This window comes from Poecilia formosa, unplaced genomic scaffold (genome assembly GCF_000485575.1).
Source record: "Poecilia formosa unplaced genomic scaffold, Poecilia_formosa-5.1.2 Scaffold32, whole genome shotgun sequence".
NCBI classification, from domain to species: Eukaryota; Metazoa; Chordata; class Actinopteri; order Cyprinodontiformes; family Poeciliidae; genus Poecilia; species Poecilia formosa.
The window spans coordinates 2,827,683-2,841,984 of record NW_006799971.1 but is presented as its reverse complement, the minus strand read 5'-3'; the positions used below and the strand labels follow the sequence as shown (position 1 = coordinate 2,841,984).

At 38.5% G+C, this 14,302-nt stretch overlaps 1 protein-coding gene across 1 annotated transcript; it reads left to right on the top strand.

Annotated features, from left to right (window-relative positions):
• Nucleotides 1–14,045, top strand: man2b1 (mannosidase, alpha, class 2B, member 1). Its single transcript, XM_007549721.2, has 23 exons — nucleotides 1–134; nucleotides 394–496; nucleotides 2,780–2,953; nucleotides 3,033–3,226; nucleotides 3,563–3,695; nucleotides 3,795–3,940; nucleotides 4,812–5,011; nucleotides 5,101–5,221; nucleotides 5,352–5,430; nucleotides 6,768–6,877; nucleotides 7,003–7,110; nucleotides 7,314–7,430; nucleotides 7,531–7,713; nucleotides 7,814–7,911; nucleotides 8,022–8,142; nucleotides 9,097–9,215; nucleotides 9,343–9,444; nucleotides 9,532–9,619; nucleotides 9,713–9,793; nucleotides 10,377–10,601; nucleotides 10,699–10,848; nucleotides 11,005–11,107; nucleotides 12,469–14,045. The coding sequence occupies exons 1-23, from the start codon at nucleotides 24–26 to the stop codon at nucleotides 12,570–12,572; spliced, it is 2,970 nt and encodes a 989-aa protein (XP_007549783.1). The 5' UTR covers nucleotides 1–23; the 3' UTR covers nucleotides 12,573–14,045.
• Nucleotides 14,046–14,302: the final 257 nt, after the last annotated feature.

Here is a 14,302-nt window from a genome sequence, read left to right as displayed (position 1 = left end):
ATGATGTTGTGGTAGTTTTCAACATGGCGGCCAGCTGCCACTGCTTTGTGGCTGGTTTGCTGTTGCTCTTCAGCGGGGTTTTAAGTTTTCCTGTCGGCCAGGAGAAAAGAGACGCCACCACCTGCGGATACCAGGTTCGTTATTACGGCTTTAGTACGCTTTTACAGTCTGAGGGTTTGTTTGTTTTTTTGTTAACCTGCGAGCTAAAGGGTTTGAAGCTTTTTCTTTCACTTTCACTCATCCTTATTTTCTGAGCTGTCTCAGAAAAACAGATGATAGTTTTTATCGTCATTTTAAAATAGGGTTTATTCGCCTTTGGCAGCACAACCGGTGCGCTGATACTTCCGGTTGTGGAACGCCATTTGGGTTGATGAAGTGTGTCTGTGTGTCCAGTCATGTCATGCCACCAAGCCCACCATGCTGAATGTCCACCTGGTTCCTCACACACACGACGACGTGGGCTGGCTAAAGACCGTGGACCAGTACTTCTATGGAGGTCAGTCCCGAACCAAAACCCAAGCAACCTTAACTTTCAAAAATACTCTTTTATTTATTGACCCTAAATGTTTAAAGACATAAAAACAATGACCATTTCATTAGGCCACAGGAATTAAAGATGTGAAAGTAGTTTTGTGCTCTTAATTTTTCCCTTCTTTTTAAATTAGCTCTTACTAATTTAACTATTATGGAGGACCAAAACTGACATAAGAAATAAAAGCATAAATGTATATTTAGTTTTTCCTTGTCCTTATACATGAGTTTCCATCAATAAATGTATATATTTTCTTTTTCATTTCCCCTAAACATGCATTTTTGTCAAGAAAAGTAAATATTTTGTTTTGTCTTTTCCTTATACAAGTCCTCTTTTTGTCATTGCCTCCTCTCCTTTTTCTGCTTGACTTTTTCCTGCTTTTCCATGTGCATCTCTATGTTAATGATGAGAGTTCCCTTCTATGTCCAGCTCCTCTACGTTGTGGGGCGTTTACGTCTCACGAAACCAGTGTGTAATTGTTGTATTCATGGTTATACTCATCTGTACAGACTGGTAGAACAGTTTCACACGGATTTTGACTTGATAGGTCACATTACCTAGAAGCTATTGAAGAGAAATACTAAATTTAAACTAAAAAAATAGGTAACAAAAATAAAAATGTAGTTAAAATGGAATAAAAATGCATGTGCCTCATGTATACAGTTTAGTACAACTATTACATAATGATTTCTAGTCAATGTGGCACACAACATGGAAACTATTGAAGAAAACATTATATTATTTAAAATATTGAATATGACTTGACATTTTAATAGAGGGAAGTGCGTCTCATGTAAAAGCATGGATTACCACCTTGTTGTATCAGTTGGTCACAAGGAAAGGCATTTATTAACATTTGTTTGACAGGAGTGTTTGGTTCGGAAAATTGTTGACAGTCCCTAAGTGAACCTCCAATCGCTGAGGAGCTAGAGAACGACTAGCCAAAATTAGCGTTCATAAATTGGATCAACCTTGAGCTTAACGCCGCTTGCTCGGTGGATATTGGAATATCCAGTATCCAACTCGAAACTTACTTCACTGCGGTCGGTAATGCCATAAAACCACTGGGATAAAGCTTTTTTTGGTCTGAGGGCTGTATAGATGGCACTGAGCGACTGCGCGAGACATAAATGTCCCACAATGTCTGATGCAGTGACGTTGGTTACAAAGCTCTATAGGGCAATAGTAGAGGAGCTGGATATAGAAGGCAGCTCTCCTCATTAACATAAAGATGCACACAGATAAGCAGAAAAGGGAGAAGCAATAAAAGGGCAAGCAGAAAAGGGAGAAGCCCAAAAAGGAGAAGCAGAAAAAGGAGAGGAGGCAATGACAAAAGGAGGGCTTGTATAAGGAAAAGACAAAACAAAATATGTACTTTTTTTTTGGCAAAAACACATGTTTAGGGGAAATGAAAAAGAACATGTATACATTTCTTGATGGAAACTCATGTGTAAGGACAAGAAAACACTAAATGTATATTTATGCTTTTATTTCTTATTATGTCAGTTTTGGTCCTCCGTAACTATACTGTGTACTGCTGAAAAAACATCGTTTTACATTTTTAAACTTGGACATGGAAGTGCAACAGATTTTTAATTTATTTATTTATTTTTTTGTAACGTTTATCAGATTGCACCTGATAAAATACACATTGACTTTTTTTGTGTGTGTAATGACCAATTTGGCCATTACACAAATTGTAATGGCCAAATTTGGCTAAATTTGTAAATTACAAGTAAAACCTGAAGTCGGTTGTATATCTTAATATGAATCTCACTTATATTTTCACACATAATGCATCTGTTTTGATGTGTTTGGACTATTCTGTCCTGTGTTTTTTTGTCAACACATTTTTACTAGGCAAAAAAAAAGAACATTTTTTTTATAGTTTTATGACAGGCGTATAACCAGATCACATGTCCCATCACTTTTGTGTCCGGTTCAGATCTCTTCGTCTTTCCTTAGTGTATTGCTTGGATCCTTTGATTTTTATTAGAAATTATATTAAATCTTTAGTGAATAAGTTGTCTCTAAACATTTAAGTAAAACTCTTGAATCACAGTTTTGTCAGAACAGCTCCAAAAGATTTCTGTGATCAATAACAAGTAATCATCAACTAAACTTGCTAAGCTGTCATTTATCAGCATAAATCAATATGTCTGCTCTCGGTGCTGAAGTTCTCCTCTGGGTCACGACCTTCAGGGTACTGAACAATCTGACTTTTGCTATTTTCTCGTTTATGTGAAGATCGTAACAACATCCAACATGCCGGCGTTCAGTACATCCTGGACTCTGTGGTGGATCAGCTGCTGAAGAACCCAGACAGGCGGTTCATCTACGTGGAGACGGGCTTCTTCTACCGCTGGTGGAAGCAGCAGAGCTCCAGCATGCAGCAGACGGTCAAGCAGCTGGTAAACCAAGGTACACCGCCCGGTGCTGTGTGCTCGCATCAACGGTGGGAGTGTGTAAACTCACCCTGACCCAACTCTTGCTCCTCCAGGTCGGCTGGAGTTTGTAAATGGTGGCTGGTGTATGAGCGACGAGGCCACGACGCACTACAGCGCCGTCATCGACCAGATGACCATCGGCCTGAGGTTTCTGAACGAGACCTTTGGGATCTGTGGTCGACCCCGGGTTGCCTGGCACATTGACCCGTTTGGCCACGCCCGCGAACACGCCTCTCTTTTTGCACAGGTAGCTTTAGCTTAGCAGAACACATAAAAGTTACAGAATGAAGCTTTAATCCATATTTGGTGAATAAATGCCTTTAATATTAATCACGCTCCATGCTGGAGCTTACTCTCCATCTTTTATGTTGCACACTCCTCGGTGTTTTTTTTTCTTTACATTTTTTACATTCACCGGTGAGCCAGGGTTTGGTTTTAGTTTGTTTATTTTTATTCTTTTTGGAGAAACGCCTCACTGCTCAGGTGGAGATGGTGTCACGCACTTTAAGATCCAAACATGGTGCAGGTAAAGACGGCTTTTACTCCAAGATTCAATCGAAGCACTGATGCATTTGTCCTCCAGATGGGATACGACGGCTTCTTCTTCGGTCGCCTGGACTACCAGGACCGGGCTCGCAGGATGAATGCGAAGGAGCAGGAGCTCCTGTGGAGAGCCTCAGACAGCCTCACACCACCCATGGCCGACCTCTTCACCGGTAAAAAACAAAGACAAAACTCCTCCGTCATGCTTCATAACCTGAGAACGCTCCTGCAGCAGAATGTTTTTTTTTTTTTTCTTCTTCTTCTACGTTCAGGAATCCTTCCCAACGGGTACAACCCTCCAGAGGGGTTCTGCTGGGACCAGCTGTGCACTGACGACCCAATCAGAGACGACACCGACCTTGAAGATTATAACGTTGATGATGTTGTCCAGCGCTTCCTTCACGCTGCCAAGACTCAGGTCTGTTGAGACGGGTTTCTCCTCAACGGTTGAATTTTACAGCTGGATAAAAATTTTTATTAATTTTGCTTTATCTGTTAAGCAGACACTAAGCTAGTTTTATAAATGCAATACATGTAAAATCAGGTTTGAGATAACGGCTTCTTGTTTTGAAGACATTAATAAGTAAACCTCTGGCATATTCTTTCTCTTTCTGAGAGGTGTGGGAAAAGAAAGAAAGAGATGGGAGTAGAGGGAGAGAGAGAAAGAAACACGAGTCAGTAGACGTCTGCTTCTGCACCTGCAGAAAGAGAAAAAAATAAATAAAACCAGAGAAATCACCGGTTTTTGCGGGGGTTTTTTAGAAACAATTTTTAGCATCAGAACCATAAAAAAGTGCTCATGAAGTTTTGGGGAAAACATACAAAAAATGTTTGTTTTTTTTAATGTTGAAATGTTATAATTAAAGTCTTTATACTTTTATTTTCCTACCCTAGCTTCTGAAAACATCAACCCTTTCCAAAAGGAGAATAACCTGATTTTCTTTATATACAAACAAGCAGGTTTTTTTCTAGCCTAATGACAAACCCATTCTTGTGTGCATGGAAGCGTTCAGTACCAAACAAACGTTTCGCATTTCTATGATATTATTTGCCAAAGTTACTAGGCTCATAATTACGGTGAAAAACGTTAAAGGACAACTTTCCAGCAACTGTTGTTCAAAAAGAGTAAAACCTTTAACTGTTGATTTTTAAAAAACCAAAAAGCTAAAAATTTGTTTCTTTCATATTTATAACTCTTTAATATTGCCAACAGAATTGCTGTATTTTCTCTACCGTTGTTCCTGTTTGCACGAATCATTCTTTTTTTCTGTTTTGTTTTCCCCTCTAAGGCGTTGGTGTACAAGACCAACCACATCATTATGACCATGGGCTCAGACTTCCAGTACGAGAACGCCAACCTGTGGTACAAGAACCTGGACAAGCTGATCCGCTACGTCAACGACCAGCAGGGCAACGGCAGCAACGTCAACGTCCTCTATTCCACTCCGTCCTGCTACCTGCAGGAGCTTCACCAAGCTAACCTCACCTGGTGCAGCCCACTACTGGAGCTCAGACTTGAAGCCTGACATTCAGTTCATATGAATGATTATATCATCCGCATTTCTCTTCTTCATCAAGGCCTCTGAAGACGGACGATTTCTTTCCCTACGCGGACAGCGCTCATAGCTTCTGGACGGGATACTTCACAAGCCGGCCGGCGCTGAAACGCTACGAGAGGATCAGCAACAGCAACCTGCAGGCAACTACGGCTCACTTACTTCTCTGTTTTTTGTGTTTTTTTTTTGTTTGTTTGTTTTTTTAATCACTTTTTCAGATTTTATAGTTGGATGTATTTTTCTTTATTTCCCTATTCTTTTCTTATTTGACAGTCTTGTAACCAGCTGGAGGTTCTGGGAGGTCCAGTTTCCAGGAAGGGGCTGTTTGGACAGGGAGACAGTGAGACTTTGAGTGAGTTTTTTTTTTTTTTTTTTTGTCCAGTTTATTGGTGGAAGGTTCTTGCGTTCAAACCTTTTTATTGAATATCCCCTGTTTACAGAAAGTTTCCAGTTTCTGTATTGTTGGCTCTACAGGCTTTCCAGAACTACACTGTACTGTCAAAACAATGACAAGTGGTGGAAAGTTGAGCAAATTTCTAAAAGCTGCTTGTATTCTATTTGCTGAAGAACAATAAAAACATCCCTGACAGGGCTGGATTTATAAGCATGTGGGCCCCTGGGCTGGAGCTGGCTTTGGTGCCCTTTCCACTAAAGAAACATTCTTCTAGTAATGCAGATTACAGTACGATTAATAGCTAGACCTATACATGAGTAGGTGTGCGTGGTATTAGATGGTATCTATCTATTTATATAATATATCTATTTATGAAAAATTCAAAAATATTTATGTAAAACTCATAGGGCTACTTCTGGAGACTTGGATAAAGTACAGTGTTTGCAAAACATATATTCATTAATAAGTAAGTAATAATAATAAAAGATTTGTGGTAGCCCCCGAAGAATCGGCGCTCTGGGCTACTGCCTCTGTCTGATGTCCTAACAGCAGGAAATGCATTTCTCTTAGATTCGGTCTGTCACAATAACAAATTTTATTGGACGATAAATTGTCGCAAAAGTTATTGTGATAAACAATAACATCCTTGTTTTGAGTCCATTTTCAAATAATATAAAGGTAATGGCATAATAATGGTTTATTGATCTCAAAGATCAATAAACTTTTAATTTCTAATCATTGAACACTGAAACAGAAAAATATTTTAAATATCCAAAATAAATAAGCAAAACAACAGAAATGACGAATAAAATGAAGGATGAAGGTTTGTAAACAAAATTGTCCTTCAACAGAAGGAGCTGGTTGAGACCAAAACACCAGACTGAATGAAGACTTCTGTCATTAAGAATTTGGTAGAAAGAGAGAAAATCATGCAAATGGAAATTATTGAACTTGTTTTAATTTATCATGTGATTAATTGATTTATTGATTATTGTGAGCGGCTTATGACAAGTTCTTCCATCACTTTTAGCACCTGATGGTCTACATGTAGTTTTAGAGTTGTGGTTGTTTTGTTTTTTTTTACCATCGTTAGTAAACAGGATGATTGGTGTGCTTTAGAGAATATAGTGTTTTGTCAAACTTTGACATAAAACTATTCACAACCATCTATCTGCACCTTCTACTGGTGTTGGTGCATCTAGAGATGCTAAAATACATAAAATATTGGCTGTATACATACTTATTTTTTTGTATTTCAGCATAAATTTGGATGAAATCTGTGTACTTGTTTGCAGGGAAAGCGATGGCTGTGGCTCAGCACCATGACGCAGTGTCAGGAACAGAGAAGCAACATGTTGCTAACGACTACGCCAAGAGGCTAGCCAAAGGCTGGCAGCACTGCCAGGTACATGAGAGATGATGATCATGTTTCACCTGCTTTGGTCTCTCTCATCACTCTCATCATTTTATGCTGAATAAAACATGCATTCTTTATGTTTTGTTTTTTTTTCACTAACTGACCTTGTCCAGGTTTTGGTCAGCAACAGTTTGGCTTCCCTCACTGGCTCCTCTGCTGAGAGAATCTACTGTGATTACCTCAACGTCAGTGTGTGTCCTCTAACGGAGTCCAGCAGCAAGGTGAACACACACACACACTCATATGATTCATTGTAAACCTGGATCTAGTAATAGCCGTTTCTTAACAGTAATAATTGTTCTTAAAAACCCCGGTCCATATAATCTGAACTATCATCTTGTAATATAAGATTTTAACTGTGTGAAGCTGCATTGATTCTGTTATTAGAAGCTCAGTGTGTTTGTGTTTTGCCGCTCTTGTCCAGTTCTCACTCAGTGTGTACAACCCTCTGGGTCGGTCCGTCACCTGGCCCGTCAGGCTGCCGGTCAACGGGACAGCCTATGCCGTCACTGACGCTCAAGGAAAACCCGTGGACTGTCAGGTTTGTCAGTCTTTTGCTTCCAAACCCTTCGTTAGAAGAAAACCTCAAAGTCTGCCACCCTATGACTTCTTCTTTGTGTGTTTTTATTTCCTTTTTGAAGGTGCTTCCTGTGTCCAGAGCCACACAGGAAGTGAGGAGGAGCCGCGGCTTCGCCAAGAACGAGCTGGTGTTCCAGGTCCGAGCTCCTCCTCTGGGTTACAGCAGCTACTCTGTGTCCCTGCTGCAGGACGGGCCCCCATCGTCCTCACCTCAGCACCAGGCGCCCACCAGCATCCAAAACAAGGTGCATATTCAGAAAGATGAATCTGAGTCCATCACGCTTAGAAATGAGCATGATGAAATCAAAACTGACTAGTTACTGTTTCTTATACGATGTGCTTCAGTTCCTTCAAGTCACCTTTGACCCCGACACTGGCCTTTTGTCCGGTCTCAGCAACCTGGAAACCAAACAGACCATAAAGCTTTCACAAAACTTCTACTGGTTGGTCTTTCTTCCAAAACAAAAACAAAATGTGTTTAAATTCAGGTTTTTGCCTCCTGTTTTCAAATGATAAATGATTTAAAAAAAAAGTGTGTGTTTGGGTGTTTTAGGTACAATGGCAGCAATGGCAACAACGTTGAGAGTCTGCAGACCTCTGGGGCCTACATCTTCAGACCCAACTCCTCCACACCTGTCATGGTCAGCAGTAAGGCCAGAGTGGAGATCTTTCAGGTAGAGCTACGTTTACTTTTAACCTCATGTTTATGTATTTAAACTCACAGGCTTCTAACCTCGACACGATTGATTTCAAGGTGTCTGCCCATCCATGTGTCTAAAATTAAGGCCTTAAAATGTCTTAAATTCACAAACAAAATGTAAACTGGTCTTAAATGTGGTAATCACAGGTTTTAAATCTTGTCATTGTTGTATATTCTATGTATTTTTTTTTGGTCATTGGACTTTTCTATTAGGTAAAAGCTTCAGTTGTGCGCAGACAGAAGCTGCTAACATGACCTTACCCACCAGTTAGCTAGTAAGCTGACTTAGGCTTAAAAATACAAACTGTTTTTCATACCAGATCTGATTTTAATCTTTTTTTTTTTTTTACACAAAAGAAATTACAAATGACCAAAAATATTTTCATAAAATTTTCATATAATGTCTTTTATTCCAGTTTTCTGAGTTGAATAACAGAATCTACCATTTCTCCCCTGATAGTTTTCCATGCGTTTATGACTTTATTTTGTACATTTCTACAGGTTTTATATTTCATTCATAATATTCTTTAAAATGTCTTTAAAAGCCTTTAAATTTGAGTTTGTGAAACCTGCAGAAACACAGCATAAAGAAGTGGAAAAACTGCACAGAATAACTACATTTAGTCATATTTTCAAATGTATTTATCTGAAGAAATGATTATTGTTGCTGAACAAATAGTGTAGAAAAATGGTAGAGCTAAAAATCTTGACAATACAGAGAGTTTTAGGGATTTTTAAACACCGTTAATTGGAGTTTTTCATGACGACATTAAATCAGAATCAGATAGCAGTGCTAAATTTATCACGATAAATGATAAACGATACAACAAATGCCTGCACCCTAGATTTTAGGACACTTTGTTGAATTATAAAATAGATTCTAAAAAAAAAAATGTTTTCTAATAATTCTGTAACGTTGTGTGAACAGAACTCGGTGGTGCAGGAGGTGCGGCAGTGGTTCACTCCCTGGGTGTCTCAGGTGGTCCGACTCTACGCCGACAGCAAAGCTGTGGAGCTGGAGTGGACGGTCGGACCGGTGCCGGTCAGGTGAGAGCCAAATATTTATGAGTTAGGAAAATAATCAGTAGCTGTAGTATGTGAATGTTTTAGACACGTTGTTTCTAATGTGGTCTGTGAATGTTTGATTTTATGTTTAAATCTGTTCATCGGTTAGTGATGAGCAGGGGAAGGAGGTGATCACTCGTCTGGACACCAGCATTAAAACCGCAGAGCTTTTCTACACTGACTCAAACGGCAGAGAAGTTCTTCAGAGAAAGTAAGAAAATGTTTTTTAGATATAATGTATAAAAAAAACCAAATGATAGAAAACATTAGATGAGTATTTTGGATTGGTTTCCAACAGGAAAGACTTCCGTCCCACATGGCAGCTCAAGAAAACAGAACCCATTGCTGGAAATTATTACCCCATCAACTCTCGCGCCTTTATAAAGGTCTTAATTACTTTTTTCTTTTGCTCATCACTTAATGTTTTTTTTTTTATTTCCTGCAATTCTACAGACATTTTACTTTATGTTTGTATTCAGGATGACACTGACCAACTCACAGTGGTGACAGATCGCTCACAGGGAGGAGCGAGCATATCCAACGGCTCTCTGGAGATCATGGTACGGCATATTTACACTTTATATCTGCTTAAAACAAGCAGTAAGCACCAATACTGAGGTTTCAAAAAATGCTGTTCCACTCCTTTCATGGGTCCAAACATTAAAACAGGAAATAATTGTAAAATGTACAGGGGGCTAACTACAACACATTGTATTAAATAAAAAAAAAATTCTATGGTAATTGTCAGTTTTTTTTCTTTTTCTTCAACTAATAACGGCGGTTGAGGGTCTAAAATGCCTCAATTAGTCATGTAGTTATTAGCTTAGCTAAATCAGAAAATTAGTCTGACTGCCTTGTTGTGGAAGCCATCTTAAGCATTCACTATGCTGATGTGAGGAAATCTTCAACGGCGCAGACTGAGCATTTCCACAGTCTAGCATGACAGTATGTTGCGTTGTCATTTAAATTAATTGCATAAAAATTGCTAAAAAAAAATAAATTAGCAGTGAATGTGAGTTTTGTGTTTTTATGTTTTTACAGTCATAACTTCCATTATTTGGAATCAGGTTCCTTATCATCCCTGCTTTGTTTGGCTAACACTAATGCTACATATTTAATGAGACCACAAACCTTCCTCTGCAGCTCCACCGCCGGCTGCTGCATGACGACTACCGCGGCGTCGGTGAAGCCCTCAATGAGTGGTCGGAGCTCTTCCCCGACGGCCTTGTGGTCCGCGGTCGCCTCCTCCTCTCCCTGGAGCCGCCTGCCACCGCCGCAGACGCACACCGCCCCCTGGCGCAGCAAGTGGTATCACAACCGCTGCTGTCGTTCACCGATGGAGACCTGAACCCGAACACACGACTGGAGGTACAGTTTAACACACCGCACCTCTGACAGATTAATAACAACTACGAAATGGGGTTTTAGAGCAGAATTGAGGTAAATTGGATTTTTTTTTTTTTAGTTTTCAGGTCTTCAAGCATCACTGCCCCCTGCTGTCCACCTCCTGACACTGAGTCAGTGGGACCAGGAGTCCGTCCTGCTCAGGCTGGAGCATCAGTTCCAGAGCTGGGAGAGCAAAGCCAGCTCCCAACCCGTCACTGTCAACCTTCAGGTCGGACATTATGAACTCATGACACTCCTTAGAGAAATATTTCACCAATTCTCTTTCAAACATCTTTTAAGTTTAAAAATAGTGAATTAAATTTACTTAAACATGCCTTTTAAATGATTTTCTGTCCTTTTATTTATTTATTTTTTGTGTGTGCAGAAGCTGTTTTCCACTCTTGATGTTCTGGGTGTTTCTGAGCTGAACCTTTCAGCCAATCAGTGGAAAGATGAGATGAAGCGTTATGATTGGTCTCCTGAAAAAGGTACATGACATTCTAACAGGTGTCAAATTAGCTGGTGAGGTAGTACATAACATCTCAAGTTTACATTATAGAAGGTGAAGAATGCCAAATTGTAGTAAATGAATACTAATTTATGAAATAATTATTTAAATCTGTCATTCATTTATTAAAACTAGAAATACAAAATTATTTCATAAATATAGAATAATCATACATTCCTCACTTAAGCGTATAAATTTTTGTGTGATAAACTCAATATAATTATTTCATGTTCCTTTGCTGAAGCATTTGTTACGACTCTGAGGTTAATATTTCACTGGAAGTGTGGAAGCAACTTGAATATATTCATTTAATACAGACTCTTTGAGTGGCTCCAGACTGTAGTTTTATCTGAAATGTCTCTAAGTGGTTGAGTGTTAGGAAGCTGCCACAGACTTCAGACAGCAACACATTAGAGCCAGAGTTACTCACTCAGATTGTATTAAATAAATTACAACAACTTTATTGTTCTTGAAGTTATTTCTGCACTTTCTAGCAGAGACGTTGACCTCAGTGGTAAATTTGATGTGCCGTTTGAAGCAGCCAATCAGACGTCTTTGTAAGCGTCTAGTCCCGCCCACTTAGTTTGATGGGCTGAAGTTGACAGTTTAACTTGGTTTGCTTCAACACAATAACACGATCTATTAAATCATTATTTAAAAAGATAAAATCAATGCACCTAATTGAGGAACATAATTAAATGTAATCATTTGTGTAATTATTTTAAGTTTTTAATAAATGACCGGCACGTGAATATCTTATAAAACAACAAAAAATTCAGATAATTATTATATCAATAAAAATTTGATTAAGCTGCAGTCCATATGTTCATATTTTAGTTTTATACTTTTAGTTGCTGATTATATGTAGAAGTAATATCCATCCTTTTGGGATAATAATGTGTTTGTAAGTCTTAGTTTCTACTCAAACATTTACCAGAGATCAGCTGACGGCTCCTACTCACCCAAATGTTTGGGGGGTTCACATCGTCTGCCTGGCCGCTGCCGACTTGGTATTGTGCAGCTCAGAGCAAACTGAACAGAGGATGAACAGGAAGTGCCTGTCGCTCTGCAGCGGCGGTAATCGCTGCCTCATTACAATCAGAACAACGCCCCCAGGCTCTAATTAAACTGGAATATAATGAGCCATAAATTTGTCTTGGTGTTTCACAGCAGGGTGGTTCAATAAAGACTCGTTTTATTTATGTGGCGTTCTCCGCTTGGGGAGGGACCGTTTTACTACAGGCTGCTTGTTTGATGCTAATAAGGTGTAAAGTAGGCTGAATTACATCTCTTACATATTTTAGCTGCACGCTCTAATAATTAAAAATTTTTTCTTGGCAGAAGAGAAACCTCTGCTGAAGACGTTTGAGGATCCATCTGTGTGGGAGATCACCCTGAGGCCCATGGAGATCAGAACATTTTTACTCAGGGTCACATTTAAATAACCAATCATGTCCATCAAAATGGTGGACAAATGTCCCTCTGTTCCGAACTGAAGATTCCTCAAATATCTCTTAAATCTGCAGTAAAAGGGATTGGAAAATAATTTTCATTTGTGCCTGTCTTTTTACGGTTTCCACTATTGACAGGTGTTAAATCACACAATTTTTAAGTTTTAGCTGAAGACATCTTCAGGCGCTGCTGTACCCGTTTTCTTTTCAGAAAAGCAATCACCCAAATTTCAGCTGATTTAAAGACAACTCTGCAGGAGCTGAAATAAAGCAAAAAAAAAAGGAAAGAAAAGTTAGAATGTCAAATAATTGCAGTCATTTTAAAAGTTAGACCAGTCAGTCAGGTTGAATGACAAGCTTTAGGTTTGGACCTAAAGTTTCCAGGCAGAAGGTCTGATTGGCTGTAACATACAGCTGGAGCCACACATGAATAAACCTGAAACAATTTATTATAACTAAAACTGCTGAACAGCCCACAGAACTTCTCATCATATTTTTAGAATATAAACAATATTTTATATAATTCCCACTAAAGGGTTTTTCAGTTTACATTCGCTTAGTATTACCAAATTGTCTTCACAGTACTTTTTTTTAATCCACCTATAATATTCCTCCAGTACAATGCTGTTCCTGTTACCGCCCCCTTGTGGTAGCAGCGAAACATTACAACCAGATGGCTTTAAACAGGAGGCAATGATGTTTGTTTGAACACGTTGAATCCGCAAGCAGGAATGATGTCCTTCTTTTCTCTATGAATGATGCTGATCATAACCGATACTCACACATGATGCCTCTTACTTTTATTACAAATAAAATGAACCTTTTAAGACCGTTGAATCTTTCCAACTTGGAACAGTGACTATTTCTGTAGTTAACTTCTGCTGCAAAGTGCTTTTTTGTCTTCACTGTATTATGCTGCACTATGTACAGACTGTTTAAAACCCACTTTTTACTTTTTTTTTTTGCAAATATTGAAACGGGCGCTTTGTTAGTTTAAGCTGCAGATATGAGTTTAGAGGGCAAAACATTGTAATCATCTGTAGGTTCCATCAGTGGCTCAAATACCAAATCCATTAATGGTTTGAACTAAAACTGGAGCTGTGATGAATATTTTGGGTAAAAGGACAATCTATACATAGATTCAAGCAAATATCTATTTTTTTTAAATTACTTATTCTCTAGGTTCATATGGAAGTTATACTTTTTTTTCAGGAATTATCCATAAGTGGATAAAAATCTTCATTTTGTCTGCACTGTGAAATTTTTGAACCATCTGCACATTTATAAACAATTTGAAGATGTATATACAGGATTATTTCCATGTCTGTAGAAACAATTGACTGTCTTTGTTAGCAACTGGTGCCAAATTTTACTGACCAACGTGCAATATTTAGTTTTACTCATGTATGTACATGCATGTTTTTACAGCTCAGCAAGCATCTCATAATAAAATTCTGGTCATTTGCATCTGTTGTCGTTCTTGCTTCAAAAGACAAGTTTTTCTAGAAAATGTCAGGGTTTTTTTTTAAATCAAATCTGACTTTTCAAAGAAAGCTTCCAAGTTTGTTTGTTTTTTTAAATAAAATATAGTTTCAAGTCAAATTTTTTGACATGAAACAGACCATTTTCAAAAGTTGAAAATCTGGAAGTTTCCTAGGTTTCCAAAATTTTAAATGTTCAACTTTTGAGAAACTAAATTTTTTAGAAAAAGGTTTGACAAAAAA